Raw genomic sequence first — 13,111 nt, 5'->3', positions numbered from 1 at the left:
TTTTGTCTTTTTTAAGGTGGAAAACTTTACCACTAGTGAGTGATATGACCTTGTTTTTTAAATATATGAACAATGCCAGAAACACGTCTGTTCCTAGGAGTTAAAGTACCTCAATTTGTCTGTAGTCACAGATGGCTTTGATCGGAAGAGAAGTTTTGAGTGGACAGTCAGGATTTCTGGGCTTCAGCTGAACGATTGTTTTTGCTCTCCCCATCAGGCCCGCCACTGTACTTTTATACTGCAGAAGCTCTTCTTTCTCTTCCTAGGGAATAAATCAGAAGGCTTTGAAGCAAACGCTGGTGCCTCTCTGTTCTCTCAGGGCTGTGCACAAACGCAGCTTCCCCAGGAGAGTCTTCCCTCACGGCCCCTCTGAACCCCTCTCCGCCTGCTCGCCCCCTGGGTGGTCTGGTGGTTTTCTTTCGTCCTTCACATTTACCACTACAGACTACATATGTTGCTATTTTACTGACTTATCGTGTTCATTGCATCCCACCCCTGGCAGGGTTCTCGTCTGCTGTCTTCAGTCCCAGCACTAAAAGTAGTGTTTAGGATATAGAAATGCTGACATGTCTTTATGGAATAAATGACTAAACGCACAAACTCACACACAAAACACTGAGAGCATTCTAAAACACTAAGGCAATCACATCAAACACCACTCCTGTTGTGTTACGGGAAAAACAAACAACAGTAAAACTGAATGTTTAAATGCTTGAGGAGGTGGAAACATCAAGACTACCAATAAAATGCAAAGCTGCACACACAGAAAATACAATAAGGCATGAATCCAGCCCCCACTATACATCACTGAGGAAACCTGGGGGTCTTCCTATTCATACCATCGACTCCTGAACGAGGTCCTCCAGTTTGTGGATGCTGCTGGACCTGTCACAGCTGTACTTCCGCTGAATGGCATCTTTTAGATTCCTCAAGTAATCTGTGGCTTCTTTGGCATCGTTGAAAAACTAGGAAAAGATGAAAATGGGCAGTTAAAGTGTATGAAACGTCAGCAAAGCGCCCAGTTGTCAGGTTTGAGCTCCAGAGCCCCGCGTGCCCTCCTCCATGGGGACAGGAGGGGACCACAAGACTGCGGCCCCAGATCCCCGCGTGCCCTCCTCCATGGAGACAGGAGGGGACCACAAGACTGCGGCCCCAGATCCCCGCGTGCCCTCCTCCATGGGGACAGGAGACCACAAGACTGCGGCCCCACAGCCCTCCCCTTAACCAAACACCAACTCCTAAACTCGGATGATGATGAGTGAATGCTCAGTGTCCCAAGTTTATATCCACAGAGAACAAACCTGTGGTTGCCCAGGGGGAGGAGAGGTGGGAGAAGGAAGGACTAGGACTCTGGGGATAGCGGATGCAAACTACTATACACAGGATGGATGAACACCAAGGTCCTACTGGTATAGCACAGGGAACTGTATTCAACATCCTGTGATAAACCATAATGAAAAGAATATGAAAAATAACGCATCTATATAACAAAGTCTACGTCTATATTGTGGTCGTGGCCCTATATCACTTTGATAGAACATGTTTCACTTCAGAACATCTATAAACACTTAAGCAGTTGTTAAATGAAAGTGAAAGTCACTCGGTCATGTCTAACTCTTTGCGACCCCATGTTCTGTAGCCTGGCAGGCTCTTCTATCCATGGAATTCTCCAGGCCAGAATACTGGAGTGGGTAGCTGTTCCCTTCTCCAGGGTATCTTCCCAACACAGGGTTTGAACCTACATCTCCCACATTGCAGGTGGGTTCTTTACCCTCTGAGCCACCAGGAAAGCCCAAGAAAACTGGAGTGGGTAGCCTTTCCCTTCTCCAGTGGATCTTCCTGATCCAGGAATCGAACCAGAGTCTCCTGCATTGCAGGCGGAGTCCTTACCAGCTGAGCTACCAGGGAAGCCAAACAGTTGTTAAGCGGGGGTGAAATTCCAAGAATATTTTAAAACTTCTGAAGAATAGAAAAAAAGCTCCCCCTAGTAAAATTGTTCCTCAAAAAGAGAAGCATGGACAAAGTTAAGATGTTCTGACATGTTACGTGGTTTTTAAAGTATTTCTTCTTTACTGAAATGCTTCCATTTATCCTAAAGGACATATAACCCTTCTATGCTACAGTGAAGACATTGTGGTTTCCTTCCCCCCCCCCCCCATCGTAACATGCATGCATCCCAACATTATACCACGGAAATGCTTCCTGTAACTCAGCCGAAGCCGCAGTACCGCCCGCCGATACGGCAACTGCTCCATACCTCAAAATAAGCGCCGTTCTCCTTCACGTGCTGCTCCACACACTGGCAGAGCTGCAAAATCCAGCTCCACTGCGTCTGCATGGCCGCGCGGTAGGCCTGCCAGAGAAAACACAGTCACCGCTGCCGTCTGCACGCAAAGGCACACCCAGGCTTCTCACGGTTAAAAGACCACGGTCTACACAGGTGATGAGATGCCTCTAACAGAGGCTTGAGAATCAGGGACGTGAAATGTCCCGCTAAGCTAAACATCCCCACTTGCACAAAGTCAGTCCTAAAAGTTTAAACATAACATTTTTCAAACAGTCCAATTTCTTTCCAAGTTTCAGTTTCCTGACATGTTTTTCTTGTCACATACATGAAAAAATGTTAACTCGGGGGCTGTTCTTCCAGGCAGACTTCTGTAACACTTATGATGGACACAAGCTGTCCAACACTTTCCTGTGTGGAATCCTCAGACACACCCCCTTCACTCCATTTTCCTCTGTCCTGTTTTCTGAATTTTTGTACTTCTGTGTAATAAAATACCCCTTCTGAGACCAAAGTACATGGTGTGTAGTTTTTTCTTGGTCTTTGCTTCCAAAACTAGTCGTGAAGCTCTTGGCAGGTGTGGGGCTGATCTGTTTTATCAGGACTGTTTGGGGAGGGTGGAAAAGCTTATCTGCAATCCCTTATCAGTGTAATTATGGGATCATATCAGAGATAATACTAGGAAGTTTCATTTCAAATGTTTTTTACTTGACTCTTTATTCAGTACAAGGTGCCTCTTTCATGAGAGCAAAAGTACTGTAGGAAAGACACCTACTCACATGGAAACAGGAAACACCCTTTCCTATTTAAGGTGCAGTTAAGTTCCCTGGCTTCCAGAAGAGGGCGGCCCAGCTGCTCTAACGCCTGTCTTACGTAAGGCAGCCCCTCCCGAAGAAACAGGCCGCAGAACTCAGTCCAGGCAGCTTTCTGGATGGAATGTACAAGGCAACCGTGGAAATCTGGCAACACTTCCTGATCACGTTATGCGCTCCCTCCAATTAAGCTACTTAGAGTAAATTGGCTATAAAATACATTTCGTGCATTGTTAGATTATTAGCTTCTTTTCCTCATAAAATACAAAATAGTGTTGATAATTAACTACTATCCGTCGCCTACAATACACTAGATGGGCCTGAAGAACCATAAAGATGACTAAGGCTTAATTTTATTCTTCCACAGTCTCTCAGTTAATTAGACTAACAGCTCTACCTAAAGGTAATCAGGTTCACATCCACTTCATCCATTCCTATCAAAAGTCTCAACCTATAATCGCACTTCCTAGCAGCCATCACTTCTGTACTTTAAGGAATACCCCACATTTAGTTGATCACAGTATAAAAGTATATCCAGACCCATCATGATTCTAATCTCCTTTCCCTAGTGTCCCCCCCACCCCCGCCACTCTTCTAGGTCCTTAACATTTCTATGTGGCATTTCCTGGGGATGAAAACCACATTTTCACATGAAAGAAGGGCAACTGTAACATTCCCCAGACCTCCAGATGAGGTCTAGAATTTCATGAATCTTTTGTGCCATGACAACTTATTTTAGGGAACAAAGATTCTCAGATCCCTTTCCTCAACCACACATCCCACTGTAAGCAGTTTCATTTTTCTTCCTCTGGAAATATACAACTGTCCACATTTGATACTTCTCCCCCTCTTACATAACCCCCAGCACATTGAGGAAGTCACTAACTCTAGCAGATATCAGGCCTAAAAATTAAACACCCCCCACCCCACCTGCACCTCACGGGCAGCCTCATCAGCTCCAGGTCAGCACCCCCCTTCCGGGTCTGAAATGGGTGTTACACCCTGAGGACATTCCTCACAGAGCCAGATCATGGGCAGAATTAGTAAATGAAATAATCATAACTAAGACTTCTTGAGAACCTACTCTGTATCAAGAACTGATTTAAGTAGTAACAGTACACTTTTCTCCTCCTCACACAACTCTGCAGTTAGGAGCAACTTCCCCCATTTTAGGTAAGTAAATGGGACCCAGCAAGGCTACATCCTTGTGCAATATCACGTGGCCAGGAAGAAACTAACTTCAAAGCCTGACAAGTCAAGGTCCTTCAGAGTTACTGTCACACATCTCTTTGGCCACACAGGTTGACACAAATGGGTGATACACTTCACAGAGAACTGAAGGCACATCAGTATGATTTGTCAGAACTGTTATTTCTGAGCCAGGTCGCAGTAAAAGTTTGACAGTTTGCATTTTTCTATTTATCCACAAACAATAAAAGAATCTGAAAGGTAATATTCAAATATCCATATTACACTCTCTGACTCACCTCAATGGTTAAGCGGGCTGGGTGATTTTCCAGAAGCAGCTGCTCCGCTATCTCTTGAACGGACTTAATAGTTTCTTCCTTTTGATCAAGTTCTCTCATCAATTCCTAATTGAAATAAATATGTTAGGAAATGATAAACCTAAGAGGCACTTGTAACGTTCGGCCAGAGAAGCTGCACTCACCGCGTGGTAATCTCTCTTCCGGGTTATGTTGGTGTTTCTTTCACTCCAGTCATAAGCAACCTCCTCCTCTTCTTTTTCATTCAACCAAATAAGTTCATTCGTTGCACGAGTTACAAAATTGTGGAGTGTGTCCAGGTGCCGCTCCTGATTCCTGGATGTATTCTTTATAAGGAGAATCATGTTAAGAATCATGTCTTTGCCATATAGAGATAAAGGGAAGGGGAAGTTAAAAAAACTTACCAAGAGTTTCGCATACTGATTCTCTAATCTGTGTAACTTTTCTGCATAAGTTAGTTTAAGAGGTGCCGTCATCTGGATCTATAACATGGGATAAAAAGACAGCAGGTTAGGAAGTTTAAGAAATTCTGATTCACTGGCAATGTATCTTTTACCCTGTGACAACAAGGTCTTAACAGAAAGAGCAAAGCAGAAGCTGGGATGAAATACAGACTTAAAATTCACATACCTCACTGAGCTTAGCTTCTTTAAGGCTAGATTCAAATTCTTCAATAGCTCGGTGGACATTTTTATGATTTTCTAACTGGCTTTCAACACTTGGCAAATCTGATCCCCACTCAGTGCGGTCCAGCTGCACCTTTAAACGGGAAGATATGAGGTTTTAGGAAAAAACACTGGTAGCAATAAGGCCTGAAACTCAGGTAAAAGTAAGTGTTTTTACCTGCATCTCATCCACCCAATTCAAAAGGTCTTGAACAAATTTCATGTTGATCTCCTCTTCCGTTAAATTCTGGTCCAGCAGAGACGACCTGAGAAGGGGCTTTCGGATCTGCATCAGCTTCAGAGTCTGCAGGGGGCCTGTCTCCCCTCCTGAGCCGAGATTTGGAACTAACCCTGACGGGAAGCCAGGTGTATAGGCAGGGGTGGCAGACGGGGTCAGGCGGGAAGTCAGGCCTGACGACAGGCCCGAGGTCACGCTAGACGGGGTCAGGGAAGGTGTGAGACCCTGCGTCAGCCCTGAGTGCACGCTGGGGGTTAAGGTCTGTGCAAATCCTGAGTTTAAGCTCTGAGAGATTCCTGATATCATGAGCTTCGTCTGCTCCGTCGTCAGCACGCGGCCTTTGCTGTACACTGAGGAACATTCGTTCCGCAAGGCCATGATGTCATCGCGCAGTTTTGCAACCCTGAAATGAAAATCAAAATGCGTAAGCTATAATGTAAGAGGTACTTTTCACAAAGGCTGACCTCTAAAACTAGGGACTCTAGTTACCAAAATGATCAATATTGGCTCATCAGATGTAACAAAGGCATCACACTAGTGCAAGATGTTAGTAACAGGGAAAGAGGCTTTGAAGGGGTGTTTGGGAACTCTGTCCACGCAATTTTTTTATAAACCTAAGCTGCTCAAATAAATAAAGTTTATTTTAAAATGTCATTATGGTCACACTGATAAAAATTTACATCACAATTTTTTCACTCAATGTTGTACTATAAGTATTCTATATTACCATATGATCTTTACAACTGTAATTTATAATGAACACAATTACAACACTATCATAGTATATACTCATTCTCCTGTTATTTGACACACAGGATTCCAAATTTTTGACATGGACACTTTTTTCCCTATGTTTATTTAGATATTTTCTATATTTAGAATTACTATAGATTTCTAAAAGCAAAATTACTCATTTGAAGCATCATTCATAGTTTTTGCCTTATATATATATATCATATATTTAGATATTTACATAATATATATTATATACTACCAGAAATACTCCATTCCTATCCCCAAATCCACTTCTCAGAGACACAAATTTTTATATACATATTTTCCCAATATTTTGTTATGAGCATTTTCATAAGATAAACACAAAACTGAAAAGTTGACTTAAAAGATAATTTCCTCATTATTGTCCCTTTTTCAAATATCACACATGAATATTTCAACTGTAGGTTAGCTACTACAGTCTTAAATACTATATGTATCATAAAATTTTTTTCTATTATTTATCTTTAAAGAACAAAACCTACTAAACACACCGAAATATGACACAATTAATGTGACACACATTTTCAACAAAAAAGAGCTTAAGAAATATTTCACAAAACTCATCACACTCTACATTCTCGACGCGGGGCCGTGGAACAGTCGCAGAGAAGGACAGGCGGAATAAGAGGCACCCTTACCTCTGCACTAGCTGGTCCGCCTGGTAGTACTTCCCATCAATAAGAATCTGTACGTCAATTACATGCTGGCGTAGGAGGTTCTCACATTCAAGGATATATCCGGCAATTTCTGCTTCATTCTGAAACTGCAGCCCGGATTCCAACCTTTTAGAATCCTGCATTTTAAAACAATTCAATATTAACTCTACATTAATTAATTAATTAAACAAGCTTCAAAAAACTAGCCTCAGGGACTTCCCTGGTGGTCCAGCAGTTAGGACTCGGGGTGTCCACTGTAGGGGGCATGGGTTGGATCTGTGGTCAGGGAACTAGACCCCGCATGCCATGAAAGTGAAAGTGTTAGTCGCTTCGTCGTGTCCGACTCTTTGCGACCCCATGGACTGTAGCCCACCAGGCTCCTCTATCCAAGGAATTCTCCAGGCAAGAATACTGGAGTGGGGAGCCATTCCCTTCTCCAGGAGATCTTCCCAACTCAGGGATCGAACTCCTGTCTCCTACCTTGCAGGCAGATTCTTTACCATCTGGGCTACCAGGGAAGCCTACAAGATTTATTTCATCTGAATGTACCGACCCCTCTACAGCAATTCCAGCAGCTCCTGAAACGAACTTACAGACTGGAGAGCATTTCGGGCAAGCAACAGTTTGTCTTCACAGACGACACTGCCCCTCTGAACTCGGTTAGCAATCTGCTGCAACATCTCCAACCTAAAAGAAGAAACAAAATAAAATAAAGTCTCTCCTTCCGGAGTCAGAGAGCTAGCCACCCCTGAAAAACACGGCCCACCAAAAGAAAAACCACAATCCTACACCAAGGACTCCGTACCTGTGTCCATCAAAGGATTCATTGCCAAAGCTAATACAGGAGTTGATCAGGGTTGGACCACAATGAACGGAGAGGAAATTCTCATTTGAGTCAAGACTAGTCCGAGTGCTGGTCGTGTTAGTAAACACAGAATCACTGCTCCGGTAACTGTAACTACTGCTGTGCATTTTTATCCTTGCAATGATGCTTTTTCTTCCACCATTAAAAGGAGACTAGAAAGCACAGTCTGCAGAAAGTGCTACTTCTAATGGTGAAAAGAGGCGACTGGCTGTTACAGCTTTTAATGGCTCCTTAAATATGCCCCAACATGCATATTCAACACGCAGCAAATAATACGGTGATAACTATTCAAAAGAATCCCGCCTAGAGCCATGGGTTTGCTAGCTAAGGTCTGCCTTTTGTATCCTACACGAAAGCCCTACATGTACGGACAAGGCAGGCTGATGGGGCGTCACTGGACAAGACTTGCCAAATATTTTCACCAAGAGTCATTCACTTGCCACTACCTCAAAAACAACTCTGATGTTTCACTGAAGCCCAAGTACAATCAGGTCACTCTGGCAACACCAATCATCCGCTAAAAGAACACAAATAGCCAATCAGAGCCTCATCCTAGCATTTTGGAAAAACCAGCTCTATATTGAACAACACAGGGTTAAAAAACCGGTAGGTACAAACACCTACAAGCAAACAAATTTGACAAGAAGCAAAGCATCTTTCCTTTTTAACCACCACAGCTTTGTTGATTAGGTTACACTAACTGGAAAAGTGTCCAATTATCTTTTCTCCCCCACAGGAACGGCTCCCAGGAATGTTAGGTCTACTCTCACTAAAGTTACTTTTTACTTTTAAAAGCCAAATTGCTAAGAAGAGTATCAGTGTGATGCTTGGAGATTTAATTTGTCTGTGCTTGTTTTCCCTTTCTACAGGTTATTACCTGGCCTAAGATCATTGGCTCTTTTTCATTTGCCTTTTACACACTCCCATGCCACAGAGCTATTATTTTGCAATACAGACTTAATGCCAAAAAAACTTGTTGCTTCAAGAAAAATGAAGGCATTGAATCAGCCATGCTAAATATTTTCCTATCCCCAACACTGCAAAGCCAAACTGCTGCTTCCCCAACTAGAGGTAGACACTGTCCTTTTTAGAAGGGAATTTGAGAGAGCCATGTCAAATATAGTCAGTAAACAGAAGAGCACAAAATAATAATAGCCAGCATCTAACATTTCTGAAGCAATTGTTAGGTGCCAGGAAATTAACTAATCATTTTATAGACATACTCAGAACCACCAAATATGGTTCCTACTATTATACCCTATTTACAAATGAGGAAACTGAAGTTTAGAGAGGATAGTGAATCTAAGGTTACATGACATGAACACTGAGCTAATAATTCATCCAGGACTGACTTGGCTGCTAGACCTTGAACTCTTAACCACAGCATTCTTTTATTTACATAAATTAAAATCCAGCTGCTATTCTGATGACTAAAATCAACTCTGCCCCCTTTCTTTCTCTGGCACCTTTTCTATCCTTTCATCAGATTAGAAGCTGAGCATTTCATTTGAACCACCCAGAATTATCTCCTCCCTAAAAGGTCCATCCTGGGTATTTCACACTTGTTCTGGTTCAAAAGGATCCAGTTATGCAGACAGAATACTCTGCTTTAACAAGCGTGTCATAAATGATGTCATAAAGGCCTGACAAATCAGACCTGCCCTCAGATCTTCAATGAATTAAGTTCACACTTCTTCCACGTGGAAGTTATGAGTGGGTGGAGAGAACATCAGTATATTGAGGGCCTCCGGGTAGCAGAGCCGGTGATGTGGGCAGTACAAGGAACCACAAACACAGGAATCTGTCTGCATGTTACTAGAGCTCACTCTGTGGAACTGGCAGTCCTCATTCAAGCAATCGCAGAGAAATGCATAAATTACAACCGAGATGAGTCTATGAAGGAGGACCACATGTAACGGGAGGGTCAACACGGAAACACCTGAACCAGCCTGGCAGACTTCGGAAAGTTCCTGGAGGAAATCATACTGGAGCTGAGGTCTGAGGAAGATGAGGAGTAAGGAGAGGAGGAACCAGACGATCCAGCCGCAGGAACAGACAGTACTGAGATCTCACAGACATGGAGGCTGGGAAAGGGGCAGGCCAGCGCTCCTGAGAGATGGCTCACAGAGGGCAAGGGGGCTGCGGGTGGCCTGGCCCCTGGCCATGCCAGAAGGCCGGCCTCGGGGACTTGGACCACGAGCCCCACGCAGCACAGCTCAGGCTGGAACGGAAGGACGGCCACAGAGACAGAGTGCCCAACAAACCCCTCCTGAGGACCCAGGGGACCTTCCGGGGCTCCTGGCGAGGCAGGAGAGACAGGAGGAAGCTGAGGGATGCTTTCGGGCCCACAGGCAGGGCGGGACTGAACCAGCGATCACCACGTGCCCTCCAGGTGCTGCAGAGGGCCGTAGCCCAAAACATACCAAGAAACAAGGTAAGCTCACGGTTAACCTATGTTGTGTATGGATGAGCTTCTGGTGACTTAAAAGCTGGAGAAATTCTCACGGGTCCCCCTGTTAAGTCTGTAACCGCCATATGAGATGCAACCTGCACACGCCAAACTAGGCCCCCCTCCAACATTACTTCCCTGATTCCTTCCTCAAACCTCGTGGAAGAGTTTCTAGATAAGAAAATGGAGAATCAGAAAGACTGAGCCAAGGTCACAGAAACAAGCAAACGGAAACGGTTAACATTGGTCTGGGATGGCGTGTCTCCAAAGCTTAAGCTGTTTCTGCACCAGAAGTGGACCCCCCCACTGGACACCCAGGGCAGAGAACGCCCCAACCTTTCGACTTCGGGGCGGAGAGCCTTCTCCCTCTCCAGCATGGCGATGATGAGCTTTCCCCACTCCTTTTCTATGTCGTTTGGGTGATAGCCTTGAAGGAGTTTGATGCGTCCAAACTCTATCCAAATCTACAGAAAACAGCACAAAAAGTTGATGTGAAGCAAAGACATTAAAAATTATGTTTCTTAAATCAAGACAGACTATTAAGATTACATTTGATATCATATGATATCGCTTACAGATGGACTCTAAAACATGACACAAGAAAGCTTATCGACGAAACGGAATCACAGACACAGAGAACAAACTTGTGGCTGACAAGTGGGAGGGGTTGGATAAGGGGGAAGGGAAGGACTGAGTTTGGGACTGGCAGGTACAAACTGTATTATATAGAGAATGGACAAGCAACAAAGTCCTACCGCACAGCACGGTAAATATATATACAACTGAGGTATATCACTGAGTCACCATGCTATGCAGCAGAAATTGACACATTATAAATCAACTACACCAATAAAGTGTTTTTAAAAAAGGAGGCATTTGCCAATTAAAAGGAAATTTTTGCTTACCTCTAATAATTTATATAAGCGTTTAATTTTTGATTTTTCTGTCTCCTTTGGTGGAATTTCTGTTTCTTTAAACTGTAAATACTGATTGTAAAGTGCCTAAAAGGAAAGGGAAAATAAACGAAGAGCTGAACTTCAAAAATTTGTTTTCATTATCACATAACATCATGACTTCAAATACTTTCTATTCTGTCACCTGCCCTGGGTGGCACGGCATGTATGCTCAGCTATGTCTGACTTTTTGGGTCCCCATGCACCGTAGCCCGCCAAGCACCTCTGTCTATGGAATTTTCCAGGCAAGAATACTGGAGTGGGTTCCCATTTCCTTCTCCAGGGGATCTTCCTGACCCAGAGATCAAACTCGCATCTCTTGCATCTCTTGCATCTCCTGCATTGGCAAGCAGATTCTTTACCACTGTGCCACGAGGGGAGGCATTCCTTCATAAAATAGACAATCAAGGATGCCAGTTCTCAGCCAGTTGGTAAACAGGATCTAAGGGATCTAAAGAGGATGTGATTAGGGCTGTGAGCCCGATTCAACATATGCTGCCCAGGCATCTGGATAGTGAAAACCACAACAGTGTCTGTTAGTTGCTCAGTCATGTCTGACTCTTTGTGACCCTGTGGACTGTAGTCTGTCAGGCTCCTGTGTCCATGGGATTCTCCAGACCAGGATACTGGAGTGGGTAGCCTTTCCCTTCTCCAAGGGATCTTCCCGACCCAGGGATCTAACCCGGGTCTCCACAGTGCAGGCAGATTGTTTACCAGCTGAACCACCAGGGAACCACAACTCTACTAAGGATCTCTCATCATCCAAATAAGAAGACACATCCTCTAAAAGATACACTTTGCAAATGCTGTACTTTAGCTTTTACTTTTTGGAAAAATCATCTGATGCAAGTCTCATAAAACGGGGTGGGAAGCATTGTTCTCTATTTCATGGTCTATCCTTGAAAACAGAATTCTCATGAGACAGACAGGACTAAAATCTGCTTTCAGTGCCCCACTGGCCAAATTAAGCAGATCTTACAGCAAAAAAAGATGCTACCTATTCCTGCTATTATTATAAAAGTTTGAGCCATATAATTAAATTACTATCCAATTTATAGATATTAATTTGGGACTCTCTTAAATATATGTTTATTATGTTTATTAACAAGGAGCTTATAAAAATTATGTTGATAAAATAGCTCCACATTTAGTAAGTGTACACTGATTATTTCATCCTAATTCATGCTGCTTTAAAACAAGTCCATGCAAATATTCGAGGAGAGACATTTCTCTGAAGGAGTCCATTTAATGCTTCGCTGGTTAAGAAAATTATTCAGTTGGCCAAAAAGTTCCTTTGGGTTTTTCTGTAATATCTTACGGAAAAATCCAAATAAACTCTTTGGCAAACCCAATATTTGGTATTTCCCCATGATGTATTTTTTTCCTATATCATGTCTTATCCCAGGCACCAGCAAGTAATCTGTGTAGTCAAACTTCTTCAATAATTTAAGCATCTGCACTAATCAGAAGCCAGCATGAATTTACTCAAATGTCTGGACAATGAATCCATGTGGAAATAAGTGGAACTTGAAATCTACAAGTTGGCTAAACCCAAAGTGCAACATTTCAGGATGTTCATCGGTGAGTAAGCACAGAATGCCATCGTGTGCTGACGCTGTTCACAGTAGATGTGGTCACGGAAGGGGGAGGAACGCTTTCCTGCCGGGAGAGGTTACCATCCACCCTGGGAGACATCACACAAAACCGCTTCAGAAAGACCTGAAGGAGCACCACGTGGACACGCGCCAAGGAGCCTGGTGCCAAAAGGACAAACTCCCCGTGCCGGCGTGCGTAAAAGCTGTTCCTCAGAGGCTGTGTACAGGCGCATGGGCCCCTCCTGCATTAGAACCATTCTTGCAATTCCAATCAGGAAAACAATGTCTACAGTTCAAGGAATTAGACCTTGT

General features: G+C 43.6%; 1 protein-coding gene across 18 annotated transcripts in view; it reads right to left on the bottom strand.

The window, feature by feature from the left end:
• Nucleotides 1–13,111, bottom strand: part of DST (dystonin) — a 511,627-nt gene that overhangs the window by 182,295 nt on the left and 316,221 nt on the right. For 17 of the 18 annotated variants that reach the window (XM_043450645.1, XM_043450644.1, XM_043450646.1 and 14 more), the window contains 12 exons: nt 11,157–11,252; nt 10,588–10,715; nt 7,531–7,624; nt 6,920–7,074; nt 5,445–5,907; nt 5,232–5,360; nt 5,006–5,083; nt 4,766–4,927; nt 4,584–4,688; nt 2,258–2,353; nt 840–965; nt 110–262 (listed from right to left, as the gene is read on the bottom strand). In XM_043450645.1, the coding sequence (XP_043306580.1) occupies nt 110–262; nt 840–965; nt 2,258–2,353; nt 4,584–4,688; nt 4,766–4,927; nt 5,006–5,083; nt 5,232–5,360; nt 5,445–5,907; nt 6,920–7,074; nt 7,531–7,624; nt 10,588–10,715; nt 11,157–11,252 (1,785 nt within the window). Of the gene's footprint in view, nt 1–109; nt 263–839; nt 966–2,257; nt 2,354–4,583; nt 4,689–4,765; nt 4,928–5,005; nt 5,084–5,231; nt 5,361–5,444; nt 5,908–6,919; nt 7,075–7,530; nt 7,625–7,742; nt 8,055–10,587; nt 10,716–11,156; nt 11,253–13,111 lie in introns of those variants that run through there. The other variant, XM_043450660.1, reaches the window with a different exon arrangement.

The sequence above is a fragment of the Cervus canadensis genome, chromosome 28 (genome assembly GCF_019320065.1).
Source record: "Cervus canadensis isolate Bull #8, Minnesota chromosome 28, ASM1932006v1, whole genome shotgun sequence".
In the NCBI taxonomy this organism is placed as follows: domain Eukaryota; kingdom Metazoa; phylum Chordata; class Mammalia; order Artiodactyla; family Cervidae; genus Cervus; species Cervus canadensis.
Note: the sequence above shows the minus strand (reverse complement) of the source record. Positions and strands in the feature narration are given on the sequence as shown.